The 18244-nt window shown below is 47.9% G+C and overlaps 1 protein-coding gene across 1 annotated transcript; it reads right to left on the reverse strand.

Moving 5' to 3' along the window:
* Positions 1-814: 814 nt before the first annotated feature.
* On the reverse strand, positions 815-17008 carry RFLNA (refilin A). The gene is made up of 3 exons (XM_014875134.2): positions 16449-17008; positions 7784-7893; positions 815-6141 (listed from the first exon to the last, which is right to left on the reverse strand). The coding sequence occupies exons 1-3, from the start codon at positions 16815-16817 to the stop codon at positions 5808-5810; spliced, it is 813 nt and encodes a 270-aa protein (XP_014730620.2). The 5' UTR covers positions 16818-17008; the 3' UTR covers positions 815-5807.
* Positions 17009-18244: the final 1236 nt, after the last annotated feature.

The following is an 18244-nucleotide window of genomic DNA, read 5'->3' on the forward strand; positions in this document are numbered from 1 at the left end:
GAGCAGCTCAGCCATGATTTGTGTCAAAAAGCTTGGGATGAGGACACGGGCACTTACCCTGCAGCTGAAGCAAGCTTCTTGCATAACATGGCTTTGCTTCTCCTTTCCATTCCTTAGTTTTACAGCCGTTTTCATCCAAGCCTATTGACTTCATCCCTATAAATCCAATGATTTTTCCATAAGGATTAGTGTCAGATTCTCCCTGCAGACATCTTGGGTCTTGGAAGACAAAGGAGTGCTCTACTAATGGTTGGCTGGTGAGCTTGAGGCATTTACAGTAATGGCTTTAAAATGCATTTCATGGCCAGGCAGGGTTCTAGCCCCAGTGCTCATCCACCACCGTGATTTGGGAAGCCAGGACATAGGAGGGATCCCAACAGTGCACTAGAACGTGGATACCTGGATATGAAATAAGCATTGTGTAGGTTCTTCCTGCCCTTGAAGGCCATGGAAAAGCTGGGAGAGGAATTGTCTAGATCCAACACCAAGGCTTCATAGCTGGGTAGAAAAAGATGAAGCTGAAGAGGGAAATTTAGAGTGAAGAAATGGTCAAACTGACAACCTGGGGGATCCTGAAAGGTAAAACTGCCTCTGAGAGCTCCTCCTCAGCTTTCCAGCTTTCCCTGGGCACACAGAGCAGGGTTTGCACATCACAGAACTGACTGACTGTGCCACAGCCACCCACCGATGGGAGCTGGGCTGAAATCCACAGAAAGAGATGGACACACCAGAGATGTTCCCTCTGGATGGAAAAAGGGCATTAGGCACCAAGCAAAGGGATATGGAAGAGGAAGGAAACTGCATACAACAGCACAAGGGTTTGAGCATTTTATTATGATATATAAATTTTGTTTTCTTAAATTACTCTCTATGAGTTGAACAGAAAGGGATTATGGTGGAGGAAGGAATATACAAAAATAAAAGGATATTGTGAGCTAATGCATCACCACATATACAACAGTAAAGTACTTTACAAGCACTTAGAGAATCAGACTTACAAAAATAAAAATATGACACATCCTTATGCATTTCCACCACTTTATAAGTTCTCTTCTTCCTTCTCCAACCTTCAGACACCTTTCAACCCCATCCTCAGGTCACGATTCGTGATAGGATACTTTGCTCATTTTGATGGCCATTACAGTATCTGAAAAAGAATCAGTACCTCCCAAGACTTATAAAATCCAATGGTTATAGAGCTTTAGGGGAGATGTTCAGTACAGATCAATTTGTGAGAGATCAGGTGATCCTCAGGGAGCAGACTTTATCTGGCAATAAAAATCTGAATATCCCACAAGAAGATCCATCATCCCCTCTAAAGCGTTCCCCCATCTCCCCAGAGGCACAGCTCTGTGCATGTTTGATTGATACACACAGAGTTCCTCGTGAGCCTGGGGAATGCTGATGCTCACAGACTTCAGCAGGACTGAGTGACTGTGACAGAGGATGGATCTGATTTTGTTTCAGCTCTAAAAAAAGGCAAAGATGCCTTTTCCTATGGGAAAAGAGGCATGTTAAAACCACAATGGCTAAATATCCTAGCTCACAGTGTTCACACACAGAACCATTCACCTCTACATCAGACTCACACAGCCTTTAGTCTTCAGTTTGCTCTACCAAGTCTTTTTTGCTTATTAGCCTTCTGGTGACCTTTCCCATTTTTTTAAAGACACACTCAACATAAATAGTAAATAGCATTCACTTCTCTGACCAGCAGCTCACTCAAACACTGCTATCAACACCCAAACACCATTTCATCAGTCTCAGAAAATGTGCACCCAGGGTGCAAATCTGTCTGTATTTCACATTGAGGAAAGTAGAGCGGGCTTAGGAAGGGGGGAAAAAAAGGCAAAAAGTAGATAAGCAGTAAACTTTTGGTCAAAGTTGTTCTCTATGGTTTGTGCAACATATTCCACAGCTTCTGAAAGTTCAATATTTGGTTAGGGTTTCATGGTTTTGGCCCCAAATGCAATGACAGCAATGGAGGCAGGCCAGACATGAGCATGCTCTGTTGCATTCCAGGGCAAAAGAATCATAGGGATGAAGGGGAGAGAGACCCCTCACCTTTGAGATAGGGACTTCCCATATTGAAAAAAAACAATCTTCCCCCTGTCAAAAAGATAAAGGCAGTGTCTGACTTTACCCATCAGGCTTGCAGAGCTGTGGGCAACATGCACATCAGGATCCTGGGGAGAAATAGTGTAGCCACAGTCCCAGCTGTCCAAGGAAATTCACCTTTCCACGGTCTAAATTTACCATTTGTATCTTTGAGAAAAAATACAGGAACAAAAATCTGTTGGCTGAGATTAACAATACTCCATTTAAAAGAAAAATACCTCCCTAGTGGGACTAATTGTTCCTTTCAGATGTACAAACACACCACAGGTATGGCACAAGGCACTTCTTGGCTGCCCAGAGCGATTCTTCACTGGCAACACAAAAACACAATTCAGTCTCTGGTGTTTAAGCAAAACAAAAAAAGTCATCGCTTTTCCCAGTCATGAGTAAGATGAACTTTGGCTTTTCTACCACTGCCTAACCCAGACACAGGGATGTGAGCAGCAGGGACAGAGAGTGGGCAGGCAGGTTGGGATGTGTGCCCAGGCAGGGGTGAAGACTTGACCCTCTGTGGCTTCCTTGAGCCCAGGAAAAACAAAGTCCCTTTCCAACAGCAGCTTTTGCTCAGAAGAAAAGCAGCTTGTAATGGACTCATGGGAGATACCATATAAGAAGGGATTTTTCAAAAATTTCTCCATATCTCAGGCACTTGGCAATGTCTGTTTGGATGTGGTCCAGGGTGATAGTCCCACCATAGCCACTGTGGCTACACAGCTCAAAATGTGCAGCAGCCTAGAAACCCAAGCTGCTTTCTATCTTCTTTTCTTTCCCTAAAATGGCAAGACCAGAAAAGCTGCTTAAACTCAAAGGAGCAGGAGCATGTTAGGTCACTTCTAGTGTATTTGCAGAGAAAACAAAGCACGAAGCTTCAAAGAGGCCTGGGCTGGGCGTGTGGGACCCTCCAGTGCCAAGGATGCAGCCCTCCACTGCACCCTCCCAGGGGTCACATCCACCTGTGAGACTTTGCCTCAGCAGCCCCTCTCCCTGTGTGGTGAAAGTCCAGGTTGAGGTTCAGTCTCTCTGCTGGATTTGTATTTGCACATTAGGGTTTTTTGCTTGCCTTGGGTTCTCTTTTACTGTTGCAGCTGATATTTAGGAAACAGAACTAACAGTGGACACAGTGGGCAGAAACCTGCAGCCAGTCATGATTAAAGGGATTTTTCCGGGCAAAACCTGTCCCAGTCAAAGACCAGCATGGTCAAGAACAGCAGCTTTGTTCTCGAAGCAGGGGAATAATCCAGCTGTCAAAAGGAGCAAAGCCTGGTGTGTGTGTGGTCAGAATAGGGAGAGTCTCAGTGCTGAGGTCAGCCTGTCTCCATCAGCCCACTCTGTCTGTCATCATGCAGGGATCTCCTGGGTGTGAGTACTGGCCTTGCTTTTGGACCTGGATTGCACTGCTGTCAGCTTGGAAACCTGCCCCTTGGCACAGACTCTCAGGGATGCAGGCACTGAGCCCTCCAGAGCCTCCACGTGTCCCCAGGAAGGCACAGGGGTCTTTCCCCTGCTCCCAAGGCTCGCTCAACAGGACAGACCTCAAGATGAACCAGCAAGTAAGTGCATCACAACCTCACTGCACTGGGGCCACATTCATCCAAGCACCAACTCCCTGCTGCCTAAGCCAGCTCTCCTGTTTGCTGGAGCCCTGGGGAGAAGGGTTGCTTCAGGCATAATAATCCCTTTGGAGGCAGATGCTGCTTTTCCAGGCTTTGATGCTGACAGACAGTGACAGCAGAATCTGACCAAAAACAAATATAATCCTTGTTTGTGTTGCTGTAAAGAATTCAACAGTAGGTGGAAGCCTTGGAAATCCTTTGAGAGGTTTCTTCCTACCAAGTCCTAACTCCCAGTAGAGAGGCAGAGTTCAGCACTGCCATAACACACATCTTTCAGCACTAATGATGCTTCAGCTGTCAGGACTGAAGTTTGTATTTAAAGACTTTATATTTACCTCTGGTGGAAAAACTGTGCCACATTTTAAACAAGAGAACTCTGTTTCATAAAGGTCACAGTTCTGGTCACTTTTACCAACTGCTTTTTGAAACTGATGGAAAAAGTATCTTTGTATGCCACTAATTTTATTGTTTTTTCAAGTTTTTCAGACTTTTTTTTTTTAAATCTCAGTGGGTTTGTGCGTCAACTGTTCTGGGCAATCAGCTACGTCTTGTTGACATTGTTAATAGGCTTTCTGACTTGGCTGCTCAGCTGTGCTCTGAAATAACTCCATCAGACTCACAGCAAGTCAGGAACAAAATGGAAAGTTTAGAAGAGAGAAAGCTGGAAATTAATTTCCGGAGCTGTGTGGTTATTTCTAAGTCTGAGCAGCATGCAAAAATTCTTGGTAAGATTTTTGGAGACAATTCTGTGCTATTTTCAAAAGTTATATGTTTGTGGGAATCCAGGCTCTTGCAGATTTTTCAGCAAGAGCCCAGAGTGAAGATATACCAGGAGATGGGATCCATGAGTGGGGAATGTTTTACCTTAGGGTGGCTGCACTGACTCCTGCTCTCTGTTTCTTGGTCCTTCTGCAGAGACAGTTCAGCTGTTTGCAAAGTACCTGGTTTTTGGTGTTACAGCCTGGCTGATTGAGGAAAACCTGGATGGATTTGGGCTCTTAATTCCTTCAAGCTCTACACTGAGAAAGTTTGGCTGCTCCTCTGCAGGCAGAAAAGCTGTCCATGCCACAAATATTGAAACTATTGAGAGGGTGAGTTAACCCTCTCCTGGCTTCAAAGAAGCCAGGGAGTATCTTCCTGCTCTACGCTCCTTTCTGCAACACAGCCACACCCTGAAACTCAGAAGGGCTGCAAGTGCATACAGATCCCTTAAATTAGGTGTTAGAGGCAGTGAACAGCATGGCACATTTGGTCTGACAATACTTTTGATAAAAGGGCACCTAAATCTCTCAGTCACTTTTAGAAACTATCCCTTCAGCTGTTCATTTTCTTCAGTCTCCCTGCTTACTCCTGGGCTCACAGATCTATCTGTGCATCAGAGCAGGCCTTTCTCCCATCTCCTGCTTGTGCTGTGCCTTGCTATGGTAAAAAAACATCCAGCTGCTAGCAAGAGCTGGGGGACCTGTTTAAATCCTCTTTTTCTTGTGACAGTCTCCACTCCTTGCAGGAAGTGGGGTGACTGTAATAGGACAGCTCTCACTTAGATGAGCTGTTGGAGCAAGCTGTGATGTCCTGATACAAATAACCTCCTCCTCTGCATGTCAGCTCTGAAAGAGATCCGGCCTGGTGTGTGCTGGGCTGACCAGACGCTGACTCTGCAGTTGGTCTTCCCTTTGCAGAGACCAAAATAGCTCTGAAGCTTACAGTGACTCTCACCTATGTGCTAGACGAGACCTACAGAGCTCATAAGGCATCACTCTGCTATGGGTAACAGGGTCCTTTGTCATCTTGATTTCATCTAAACACAAGCCAAAAATAGATATGCCAGGGGAAAAAAAAAAAAAACAAACAACAAAAAAAACCCCAAAAAACAAAAATAAAATCCAGATCACGAATGTCAGGAACGTCGCAAAATACAAGCCAGCCTCTCACTGATCAAAACCATCCTGTGCCCTGCCAGCCTCCTCCCAGCCAGTTCAGCCTCGCCCGAGAGCTGTTCTCCAGCCATGAATATTCAGTGGCCACCGAGCAAGCCCCGGGGCCTCCCGGGGCAGCGGTTGCCAGCGGCGGGGCGGATCAGAGGGTCTCGCTGTACATGACGCACGGGTTGGTTTCCTCGCAGAGTTCCAGCTGCACGCTGGAAGCAAACCAGCGCTTGGCACAACCCAAGCTGTAGTTGAGGGTGGTCCGGTAAATGTTCTTGGCACGCTTGGGGAAAATGATGGTCGTGCTCTGAAACCTCACCGGCTTCTGGCGGGGCTCGAAGATCAGCTGGGACTTGTAGTTCCGCCAGGTGCAGTTGGGAGCGGCGATGATGGTCTCGCTGTAGGTGGTGACGGTGGGGATGGGGCCGTAGAAGATGTCATCCCGATAGTGCTTCTCCGAGTCGTACTTCACCTCGGAATTGCACCTGCGGAGGACAGCAAGGTATCAGGAGCACAGCCCAGGCAGCAAAGGAGGCGAGACAGGCAGGACTCTTCTCCAACCCTTCGAAGCTGGCAGCATTTACCATCTCTTACTGCACAGGCTCTGGAGCATGTGCCAGCTCTACAACCCAAAGCCAAGAGGACTCTGTCCTGCTGGGGAATCTTGCTGGAACCCCACCTTGCTGTGAATCCATCTCAGCATTTCTGCAATGTGGTCATACCAGGGCAGAAAATACCTCGTTGCATGGGCTCCAAGCAATGCTCTTCTTCCTCTGGTTTTCTCCATGGGTGCCACTGGGGCCTCAGCTCAGCCCTGAGAGCTACACTGGAGGCAGACAAACACCCTGTAATGGACCTGTCGAGCTGACAAGACTATTTGTCTTTTTTCCTTATACCACCTTGCCATCATTGCACAAAAATGCCCAAAACCAGCTAAAATCTGAGTGTTGGGAGGTGAGGGGTGAGGTTGCTTGTTGGAGCCTACAAAAAATCCAAGCAATGCTGACAGAGCAGGTAAAGCAAAGGGATGTTGTGGGCTATGGCTGCCCAACACCCAAACCACTGGTCTCAAAGGAATTGGCCACCTGAATTGGCAGGAGATGAAGAACCACAAAAGGTAGGATGTCACGGCCCTGCCTTTTTTCTGCAGTCATCCAGAAAGGATGTGCAGACACTGGGCAAGGAAAAGGGCTTTTTCTGGAATCCCTAGCTATAGGGAAGAGCAGGACTTCCAGTGGTTTTCCCTGCTCCTCAAACGCTCCTCCAGCAATCAGCAGCCAAGGAATGTGCAGCTCCACGTAAAAAAGATTAAAAGCTGGGTGTGTGCTTGTCATTACCTCCACCCAGAGGGGGGCTGACTGATTGTGCACCATGTGTAATCTGAGCTGCTGTAATGTATTTTGCACAGCTAGGGTGTAAGCAAGTCATTCAGCACACATAAAACAAGACTCCCATGTAATCACCATAAAAACATGCCCGCTGGCAGTTCCTCAGCCAGCAGACATTTACTGGGGTACATTTCCAGAGAGACTTTTGCATAGGTTGAGGGGGTTTACAGTTCTCCCACTGCCCCTGCCCCAAGCTGTGTCTAAGTGCTCCGTGCTGTTTGCAGGGTACATTCCACATCAGCAAAAGAAGAGCAAAGACCAACATTTATCCATCAGCCACAGCACCAGCCCCACAGGAAAGCAGAACATCTCCTCACACAGAGGAGCTCATTCAGTCTCTGTGGGCTGTCTAACGTTGGTTTCTCTGTGGCAGGAGTGAACAAAAACAGGCGCCAATTAGAAGGGTATTGCTTCTTCTGAAGACCCAAGTCATCTGGGCACAGTATGAAGACCATCAGATTACTTAGTGGAGGCCATCAAGCTCACAGAAGGTAATGGTTTTCTCTCACAGCCTTGGATTTTAGCTGGCCTTGGAAGGAAAGCTGCCTTCTGTTAAAACCTCCTTGCCTCTGCCTGTGCTGCTGTCAGTGGCTTTAATTCAGGAATTACCCTCCCACTTGTCCTTCCTTCTCCATCAAAATAACCATGACTCATATTTGTAAACACATTTTAATTTTTGGTAGAAGCACCAGAAAAAAAAGACAGAAATCCCCATCTACCCACCCAATCCCATCTGTACCTGATTTCCTGAACGGGCTCAGGGTTGACCTCAATGCTTTCTCCAAAAAACACCGGGTACATTCGAGGCCTGATCTCTGGCATGGACTGGTTCAGGAGCAGATAAGGCATCTGCAAGAGAAGGAGAGCACAGCAAGTGTTGAGACACAACAGATGGGGCTGGCACAGTTCATAACGTGCTGTGGCTGGCAGCTGAGCAGCCTAACACAACACCTGGACCGTCCTCACCTACCAACACCTCCCTCTGCCCCAGCACACCTCCCAGGTACGTGACTGTGCCCACATCTCTGTCACTTCATGCTGCAGTATCTGTTTGTTGAAATGTAACCTTGCCTTTCCTTCTTCTTATCTTGTTTCTCCTAGGAATTACAATTGTTTTCGAGTTTTCTTTAGCCCTGATATTGCCTTTACTGCTAGGAATTAACAAGTCTTAGAAACACTCAAAATGTGTCAGCATGGAGAAGTGCTCCATGTCTGACCTAACACAGCAATAGTGCCTAAGGCTGCTGACCTGAAGGATGTAGGTCTACTGAAGTGAGACATGTATTTTTAGAGATATAAATACAAATATGTACATAAATCATGTATCCCTTGCAACAATCCAGCAGAGGAAGTGACAGACTTGCTGTTCCCAAAGTCTCTGTGCCAAAAATGGCTCTTGAGCTGCAAAGGACATTCTTGTTAACCATAAAACTGGGGGTGGGGTGAGACACTGGGGCACCTTGTGGCCTCTGCAGTGCAGGAAGCCACTTGCAAGCCAGGACTTTATAATGAATGGAGTGGCTCCAATTCATGACACCAAAAACTGGATTTTTAAGACTAACTGCACCATGAACTAACTTACTCTGACAAATTGTCACGGACCAGCCTAGGCTCCTCTGCCCACCACAGAAACAACTAATCCCACTTCTCTATACTGGAGTGCTCCTAAACACCAGTTCCCACATATAGGGATCCTGTGTCTGGTGCCTGGACCAAAGCCAGCAGCTAATTCAGCCTAATCCTGCCCTCTTGGAAAAATGTCACTGCAGGTTTCAGTCTCTGCCACTACTTTTCTGTCAGCAGATATTTATGACACACAGGGACGCAGGATCTTTTTAAAGGAGATGGCTGGCAGCCTCTGTGCAGGGTCTGTAGATGGCTAGCTGAGGTCTGCTTTCCTCTACTGGTTTGGGCTTTCTCCTCAGGCTAAGGCAAAAAATGTCACTGCTCCATCTGAATTCGCCAAGCCCTTCAATTCTGTGTCCCAAAGCCACAAAGCTGTTTCTTCTTTTCATACTGAAATATCCCTGCACTTTACAACTGTGTAAAGTTGTACTATAAAGTAAAATGGCCAGCCCCTTTTCTTGATTGAATATTTCTGTTCCACTGTCCAAACAGAACAGTATCTGCATAGTTATGAGGGGGAAAAAAGAAAAAATATATATATGTTCGCCCTCCCTAGCAAACACTGGCCAAAAGGCAAAGTTCATTCCTGAATTGCTTTCAACACTCTTGACAGGGGAGAGCAAGGGCAGCTTTTCTGGTTGTAAATAAAGCTCTTTGCTTCTGAAATGTGAATTGTTTACATCAGACAAGCCTCAGTTCACAAGGATGCAGATGTCCAGCTTGTAACAGTCTGCATATGGCCAGATCTCTTTCTAAAGACATTTTGAACATAAGAAGAGGTCGATTTGGGTGCAGGAGTCAAACACCATTTGCACATGCTCATGAGCTTTGTGAACAGCAGGCAGGCTGCCCTTTGGGGGTTCACCTGCAGAGGGATGCAGATTGCTTGAACTGGTGAAGGAAACAAGGCTGGGGATACGTGTCCCTGTTTATAGAAGCAGTTTCAAAGAAATGCTTCCAGGCAAACAAGCCTTCACACTTCTTGCTAACAAATGCTGACACTAAGTGTGCTCCCAACATCCCCAGGATGCGGGAGAAGTTACCAAGTCTTTCCTGTGGCTTAGCAGGAGCATTGCTGGGGCATCTGGCCCCCGGTGTGTGCATGGGAAAAGCCTTCCCAGCCCGCTGAGCGCCGGGGGTGCTGCTCGGTCAGAGCGCAGCACAAGTCCCACAGCAGGGAACAGGAAACAAGAACACGCTGCAGAAACAACACAGAGGAACGGAGGAGCTGGCATGCATGACTGACATCAATCAGAGCCCAAAATCTGCCGCTGAACTTGGTGAGAGCAGGATTAAGTGTTCTCCAGGTTAGTTCTGGATGGGGCGGTGATGAGACTGTTTCCATTGGGGGTCACAGTTAACCTTGCTCTGGGCAGGGAAGGGTGGCAAAAGACATTTCACATGCTGTGGATGAGCAGCAACTTCAGAACTGCAGGCTTGGCTTAGTTTAGAAAGCTGGAACAACTGTGAACATTGGCAGGCCAAAGCCAGGATTTCTACTGCCTGTCGAGACCATTACAGACTCAGACCTCTCTTCTGTGAGCTGCTGCAGGTCAAAAACCTTGAAGTAACCTGAAAGTCTGCACATGGAAGATGTAAATAACTTACAAAGCATGGCCTAAAAATAGAGATCTCTAAGACCCTGCAGGCTGCTCACCAAATAGCAACTGATTTGCTTGCACAGCGTGAAGGGGTCACTAAACAGCAACCAAAGGTTTTACACAGCAGCCACTGAAAGGCACTTCAGGTGACATTTTGTTTTCCCTCCAGTGATGTTCTGAAATGTCGGCTCCTGCAAGTCACCTGGAGCTGGGAAGCAAGGAACAGGGGATATGAGCTTTCCAAAAGATTTGTCTTTGGGGCTGAAATGTTATATGCTTGGCACATGTCAAAAGCTGGCTTTTTGGCAAGAGTTTGACACCGACTCCTTCCAATCTGCTTTAAGGAAAAAAAACCAGAAATATTTTGCCTGTCAAAAAAATACCGACTCAGTTCTTTTTCCTTCTGCAAAGGAATGGCTGAAAGAAGAGGAGCACTGGACTGCTGAGGTCCCTTGAGAAAATCAGGATCCCTGGCTCGTTTCCAGGCATCACTTGGTGATCTCCAGACACTCCAGAAATAAGGTAGGTTTCTGTACTATCCTGCACTGTGGATAGACTGGCAGGGAGCAGAGCTTGCTGCACACTCCTGGAGGTCACTGATGGTGAAGAGGAGAAGCCCACATCACTCTAGACCAGGCTGTCCACAAGTGATCCATAGCCGAGGTCTGTCTGTCCAAGGGTTGCAGTGCTGGAACGCTGCAGTGGTGACTTGATTCTTCTGTCCCCAGTAACTGGAGCTGTGCTTGTACTTACCAGATGCAGCTTCACAAAAGACACCACAACCCTGTCATCTTTAAGGACAGAAGGAGTCTGGTAGGCAAGGAAGGTTGAGGAGACAAAATGAAAGATACTGGAGACATCAAAAAAGTGACTCCGATGTTTACAACTTGATCCAAGGTGACTATTAGGCAGTAAATGAGCTATTATTTTTATTTCCTTTCCAGTACACAATTTGTGTCAACCAGCAAAGAGTTACAGTATTATTAAAAAGTTGAAGAGCTTTCTTGTTTGGCTGCATTTTTCCCTCTGCCTTAACTCTGATGCCTTTCAGGCATGTAACGGCCTGGGCAGCTAAACTCTGCTTTTTGCAAGTAGCAGATAGATAAACACAGATAAAATTGGTTGCTGAACGGAATTCAATCTACAGTTCAACAACAGCATCGACTGTTCTTTAGCTGCCAAATTCCAGGCAGCAAAGCAAGAAAAAGGAAAGGAAATTAACGTGACTTGAAATAAATAAACCTCCAAAACCTTCCCCCAGAGAGCACAAAGAACCAGAACTGACCGACCCCTTTCGCTATGGTCGTTATATGGAAGTCACTAAGATGTGGCATTATATCTCTAGGGACTGTAAGGGGAAACAGCTTTCCAAGTGTCAGGGCTACAAACAGGATACAGCTTCCCAAATTCCCAGCTCCTAACTTAGCCAGGGCATAAGCAAATCTCTCACCACATTTTCCCACTATGGTAACATGTCAGGTCCATGAAAATGTCACTTTACTCAGCTGTTATTTACAGCTATAATGAAAGATCTGGCTGAGTTATTTGACGCACATCTACATTCTCCGCTCTAGAAGATAAGCAATATTTGTTTAACAGACCATTTATTTTCCCAATATCTGCACGTATTGCACATTACGAGTAATTTATACCAGAGCCGGATGAGATTATATTGGGAGGTGATAACAGCAAATGCAAACCTCAGGTAGAAAGCAGGGCTTTATTATTTCAAAGCATTACATCCTTCCTGCTTATCTTTTATTTCAAGTGGGAAATGTGTGCTGCTTTGCTTATTATCCACAGGGTTACCTAGGGACACAATGGAAATTCAACAGCTAGAAGATATCACCCTCAATGTCTTTCATCAGAGCCACACTTTCCAGAGCAGATGATGAGATGCTGATGGTTGTTTCCCTGATCTGCCCAGAAGGAACACCTGTCAGATCAGGTGAGGCAGATCAAGTGAGGGCCAGAGCCATTCCCTGTCCTTCACCAAGGAGGAAGAGGAGTGGGTCCATATCCAGAACTGGATGAGGGACAGGGAACAGCTAGGTGAGATAAGCCTTTACCTGGAGAGGACACAGGCAGGGAACTGAAGCTGGGGGAATTCCTGCAGGATCCAGCCCCATGGGAGTGGCTCAGAAGTGGGTCAGGATGCCAGGCTGCCAAGGAGCCCCAAGGCAAACCCTTCTGTGGTGCCAGATGGGTGCCTTGCTGCCCACACCAGCCTGGGGCTTCCCCAGAGCTGCTGGGACCCACATGGCCTTGGGAGTCACATCCCCTGCCCTGTGTGCAGGTCGGGGTGCTGGGCCTCCCTCTCACGTGTGCTTTCAGTGTAGGTGTTGGCAGGTATGGAAATTACCTCGGGAAAACCTTTGCTGGCCATGTTCCCCACTCAGTCCCCACAAGATACTGCCCCATTCCTGAAGCACTTTCAGTGTACAATGAGATGCTGGCTCTGTGACCCAAGGGGTCTTCAAAATGCTGCATGTCAGGAAGAGATGTTCTGTGTTTTTTGTTTATTTTTAATATGAGCCATTAATCCAACAGGGCTGGCACAAATGCTGACTTGGACCACATTGTTGGGACCCCACTGTTGTCACCAAGGGGCAAGGTCTACTTCTCCATACTTGAGATGAAGCTGGAATCTCCTCCCACCACCCCCAAGAGTGAATCTGAGTCATTCTTGCTGCTGAATGTAAGTAGAAATTCCCTACATCCCTACAGCTGGGATACAGTCCCACAGAAGTCAGTGCTCAGTGAGGTAGGTTGTGTGCACAGATATTTAAGTTTTACAAAGTAACAGGAAGTCATTGCAGTGGCAAAAGCTCCTTGTACTGTTGGGAAGGAACATAAAATCTGCTGCTTCAAGAAGGCACGATGGATAGTTCTGCAGATGAATGTGAGCTTCATGTCCCCTGATATCCATTAGGAGTTGTGTGATGAATGCAAAGCACTTATTTCAGCACAGTCCAAAAGCAGTTCTTCTAGCCTAAATCTGTATCCCAGGGCAAGAACAACAGGGAAAACTTTGATGTCATTTCATTCCCCACACTTTCAGCAACTGCTTCTTTGTGCATATTATTAGGGATTTATTTTGTTGTACTTCTGTTCCTTTTGACCCAGCTTTACAGACACAGTCTAGAGAATTCAGTAACCAGAGTCATAAGAATCAATTTAATAATGTTTCAGATTTAAAAGGCAGAACTAGGTAAAAGTCACCTTCTATTTTCCTTAGGATATTTGCACTTAAGCACAAAATACTTGACAAATTCCCTACATGGACTTTATTTGAAGAAATAAAAGCCAATTTATCCTGAACTACAAGTAAAATGAAAAAAAATGAAAACCGTCCCTAAATGGTGTTGAACTTGTGGTATTTATGACTCTGGCCCTAAATTGCCTTTCATATTTTCTTGGATCCCAAAGCTGCTCCCAAATTGGCTGGTTAAATGTGAATAAATGGTGCATTGTCTTTGAAACAAAGTTGTGCTTATTAAAGAGCAGAGAGTTTACTTTTTCAGAGTCACAGTTAATAACACAGAGCGGACAGAGCACAGATTTTACACACAAGAAAGTCTTCGATAAGGGCATGCAATCTCCTTTCAGTCTGCATGAGAAGGGCTGTCCTAAAGCAGAAAAATTTTGTAACATATTTGTGAAGTTGGAGCAAAATAGCTGACTGCAGAAGAATGCAACTGGGTTCAGACTGGTGGCTTGATAGTTCTGCAGCAAAGAACAGTACAAAATACTTCGCTCAGATCTGGAATGTTGTTTCCTTCACCTGACAGCAATTTATTGTAACTGTACGTACTAGAACCTTGGCTGTTGGTGACTGAGCTTAAATATGGTTTTATAGAATTCCAACACAAAGAGTGGAGGTTGTGTTCCTGGCTCTGTCACGTTTATAAAGCAAAACAAACACTAATATAACAGGCAATTAAAAGCAGCATTTCTTGGTGTGCAAATAGCTGCAATTATTGATTTGCCAATTCTGCACGCTCTGATGAACAGCAGAGGAATAGACTTAAACAGAAGCACATTCATGGGTTGCATAACTGCTCATAGATCTGCAAGCCCTTGTAAAACGGCAAAATTAAAGCTAATTAGACACTGCAATTTGGAAGTATGAAGCAAGCAATGCTCTTCATATTTTTCCTGCTTTAATATCAGCTGCAAGTACAGTATTTGCACAGTGGAAATGAGAGGAAGTGAAACTCTCTGTAGTCAAATAGAGTGAAAATTCCTATTAACTTCATTATTTTGCAGTGAACCAAACAGTTGAAGAGCAGAGCCCAGCACCACTCTAAATAATACAGTCCAACTGCTTTCAGCATTTGGACCCCTGCAACCTTCTGTACCTGCTAAGAGCATGGAATTCCATACATTCTCCATGTATGGAACCTATACTCTAAGCAGGAGCCCAGGCTCCCTTGCAATGTGATACAGAATTTAGAAAAAACTATAGTGTGAGCTTCCCTGAAGTGCTTAAAATGTTCATTAATAATCAAAACAATTGAAAAACTTAATTTTACCTTATACAGATCACAGGAATAACTTTTTTCCCTGTAGGAGTCAAGAACTAAAACTCTCAATCCTAACAGCCCATGAACTGAAATAAGTTTTCTCATGTTCTTTCTTCTTCAATATCTAAGGACTTTCTTGGATGGTGTGATAGCCAACTGTTAGATGACTGGAATGGAGACTGTCATATCCCCATTACAGAGTTTTGCTGACACCTCCCTCCCTGCCGTTTTTTGGTCCAAGCAGCCTTCACTCACCTTCCTCCCTCATTTTATTTTACAGACACATAGCAACAGCCTGATCCTGCCAAATCAGAGGTGTGTGGGTAACTTTGTACATAAACACTCCCATCGAGATGGCACACACGCCCAGGCATCTGCAGGTAAGGCTCCATATTAGGAACTGCGGCGTGAGCAGGTTTGAGATTTGACTTTCACAATAACACCTCACACCCTCTCCACTGTGAGGAGTCATTGTTCATGGGGAAGGTTTTGGCATGTTCAGGAGTAAAAGGCTGTTTTCAGTAATATGCTCAAAAGGCCTTAAAACTTGAGAAAGTGCATGAGGGTGTGAGGAGTCATTGCAAAATGTCTCTATGGGAAAGAAGTCTTTGAATTGTCACTAAACCATAGGTAGATAATTTTTTCTCATGGACATATTTGTGCTGCAGTTTTCATTCCATATAGAAGCCAATTAACCGCGTTGAATACACCTACAAACATCTTTTATACATGTTTAAAAAAAAATTTTAAAGAGCCCTGGGGAAGAACTTTCATCATCCTTTTAAAAGCTCCACCACCATTGCTTATGGTCTGAACGCTGTGTTTTAAAAACGAGTTTTATAGCTCAGGGATAGAAATAAACAAATAAAGCAAAATAATAGCCATCATAAATCTACCCAAATCCTACTCCACATTCAACCGCTTCACTGGCAGTCCATCAGGCTGAGCGAGACCTGCAGTGCTCTGCCAGCTGTCTGGGTTTACAAACCACCGCCAGCGGACAAACCTTTCACACAGGCTCATGCCAGAAAGCCCGGCTCCAGCAAAGGGCAGCAGCACATAGCCCTTGCCAGACCCTGTCCCGCAGCAACTCCCCGGCCACACATCCCTACCCTGCCCCAGCTAAAGGGCACTTTTGTCTTTCTTTCAGCCAGGGCTCCAGCAAACGTGGCTCCACGCTGCTCACAACCCAGATGCGGGATGCCAGGGTGTAATGATGGCTGGGAGCCCGACGCCCCTGCCTCGCTCCGGATGGATGCAGCTCCAACCTGTACCTACCAGGCAGAGCACTGTCACTGAGAAACAATTACACTTTTCTGTTCCTAAGGTGGGCAGGGGAGCTTGGTTCAGACTGGGATTTCACTGCCACACCGTTATTAGACTTCACCCAGCCAAACTGCCAACACTCTGTGAGTGCATCCAAAAAGCCCTGCCCGGCGCTGAGCCAAGCCCTGCCTGGCACAGCAGCGGCGCTGCCAACACCGGACTGAAGCCCGGAGTGCCCTCGGCCGGCGAGGGGAACTCAGCCCAGGGGTGCCCAGGCAATGAGTGGTCACAGGCGCCCTCCTGCCTGCCCCCCGCTGCGGGGCTCGGCCAGCCTTCCCCGTGGGGCCGGAGGGGACAGAGCCCGGTGCCCGGCTTTGGCTCTTACCACTTTGCCGTCCTTGGCCTCTCGCCGGTGGCCCGGGGCCGGGGGGTCCGCACCGCCGCTGCCCCCTGCTCGGCTCTCACCGGGCGACAGGGAGTAGAAGGGGGGGCTGGGGCTGGGGGGCAGCCCCGAGTCCGGACTGTCCAGCAAGCCTTCCCGGCTCTTCTCCTTCAGGCTCTCGTCCATCCCTTGCAGCTGGAGGTGACCTACCATGTCTGGGGGACAGCGAGGGGGCCGCGGAGGGAGAAAATCCTCCAGCGCCGCCCGCCGCGGAGGGAGGGAAGGGGAAGGGAGCCCGGGGGGCCCCTCCTGAGTCCCGACCGCCGCTACCAGCCTGCCGGAGCGCGGTGCTGCGCGGGGCAGCGCCAGCATCAGCCAGACCGGGGTGTCCCGGCCGCCCCCGCCCTCAGGCGTTCCCGGAGGAGGGAAGCGAAGCCCGATCTCCCCCCGCCCAGCCCCGCGGGGACGCGGCCGAGGACGCGGGCAGCGCCCGGGGCGGCCCCGCCGGCAGGGAGCGCTGGGCGCGGATGGGGACGGGACAGGGATGCGCCGCGCTCGTCCACAGCCTGCGCCGCCCGCCGCCTCCCGGCCGCTCATTTATCCGGAGAGGGTGGGAGGGAGCCGGGGAGCGCCCTCCCCTTCCCCCGGCCCCCCAGCTCTGTCCCGGCCGCGCGTTCTCGGGCGATTCCCAGGCGCGGAGCGCGGCCGGCGCCGCCCGCCCGCCCTCTCCCTCCTGAGGGGACGGGGCAGCCCCCGCGCACGGCCGGCGGCACAGGGGAGTCCCCACACACCTCCCCGTGGGCTGTGCCTGCCCCGTGCTCATCCCCTCACCGCTCTCCCGAGTTTTCCCTCAGTTACGTTCATTTTCCCCCTCCGTTCGGATTTTTGTCCCTCTTCGATCTCTGCACGCTCCAAGGCTGGGAAAGGGGCCTCGCCACATACAACACGCCATCACAGGGGCACAGCTTCCCTCAGCTCATTCCCTCACTGCTGTCCCAAGTTTTCCAGCACTCAGAGCTGATTTCCCTCTCATTTTCATCAGTTCTGATTTTCATTATCCTTCTTTCACCCCTACACCCCTAAAGCAGCCTTTCCCTTCAGTGTCGTGGCTTGTGGGCATGAGGGAAGAGACTTTCCTCTTGAGAACCGTCGTCCCTCTTTGCTTTGAGGTGGCAAAGGGCAGCTCCACCAAGGCCACAGGTCGCCATGGCAGTCTTGGCTACCAAGGTACACAAACCCCTCATGGCAGCCCTCACCCCTCCTGCTCTCTCACGCCTCTTTCTTTGGCTCCACAGCTTCTGGTCCACAAACAGGGAGTCGACCTTCCTATCCCAGCCATTGTGTGGTCAAGACCACCGTAAACACCATGGAAGGGCATCCCAAATGGCAGCACAGCCTCTAGCCAGGAGGAGCAGCACGGAGGGGAATGGAGAGTCCATATCAACCCTCAAGGTTCAGAGAAGCAGCAGTGGTTAAACAGGTCAGGCTGGCTGAAGCCAATGTGGTCATTTGTTGCACAATAACCGGTTGAGGCTAATGTTACCTTGTCCACAACCCTGGTTGTGTTTTTCTCATCATGTTTTCTCTCTAAAAAGAGTCTAGACTGTGAGAAATCTGGGGCAAGCCCACTCATATGGCTCAGCTCAGTGGAGCTTTATTCATGGCAAATAGGTTTCCATGGGAAGCTGTTGAAATCTAACTGGCCTTCACTTGGTCTGAGTTATTGGCCCAGCACCCAGTGGAATGATACTGTGTTTGTGCTGCAAAATGGACAAACACAATGCTTGTTGTGGCAACGA

The sequence above is a fragment of the Sturnus vulgaris genome, chromosome 19, assembly GCF_052056855.1.
Source record: "Sturnus vulgaris isolate bStuVul1 chromosome 19, bStuVul1.hap1, whole genome shotgun sequence".
Taxonomy (NCBI): domain Eukaryota; kingdom Metazoa; phylum Chordata; class Aves; order Passeriformes; family Sturnidae; genus Sturnus; species Sturnus vulgaris.

Bases quoted from the DNA above. Each gene is read 5' to 3' on its own strand.
- RFLNA (XM_014875134.2), bottom strand. From the start codon at position 16,817: ATGCTGGCGCTGCCCCGCGCAGCACCGCGCTCCGGCAGGCTGGTAGCG. The intron at 7,894-16,448 runs GTAAGAGCCAAA...CTTCTCTTGCAG, and splicing joins AGGCCAAGGACGGCAAAGTG to ATGCCTTATCTGCTCCTGAA. The intron at 6,142-7,783 runs GTACAGATGGGA...TGTCCTCCGCAG, and splicing joins GAGCCCGTTCAGGAAATCAG to GTGCAATTCCGAGGTGAAGT.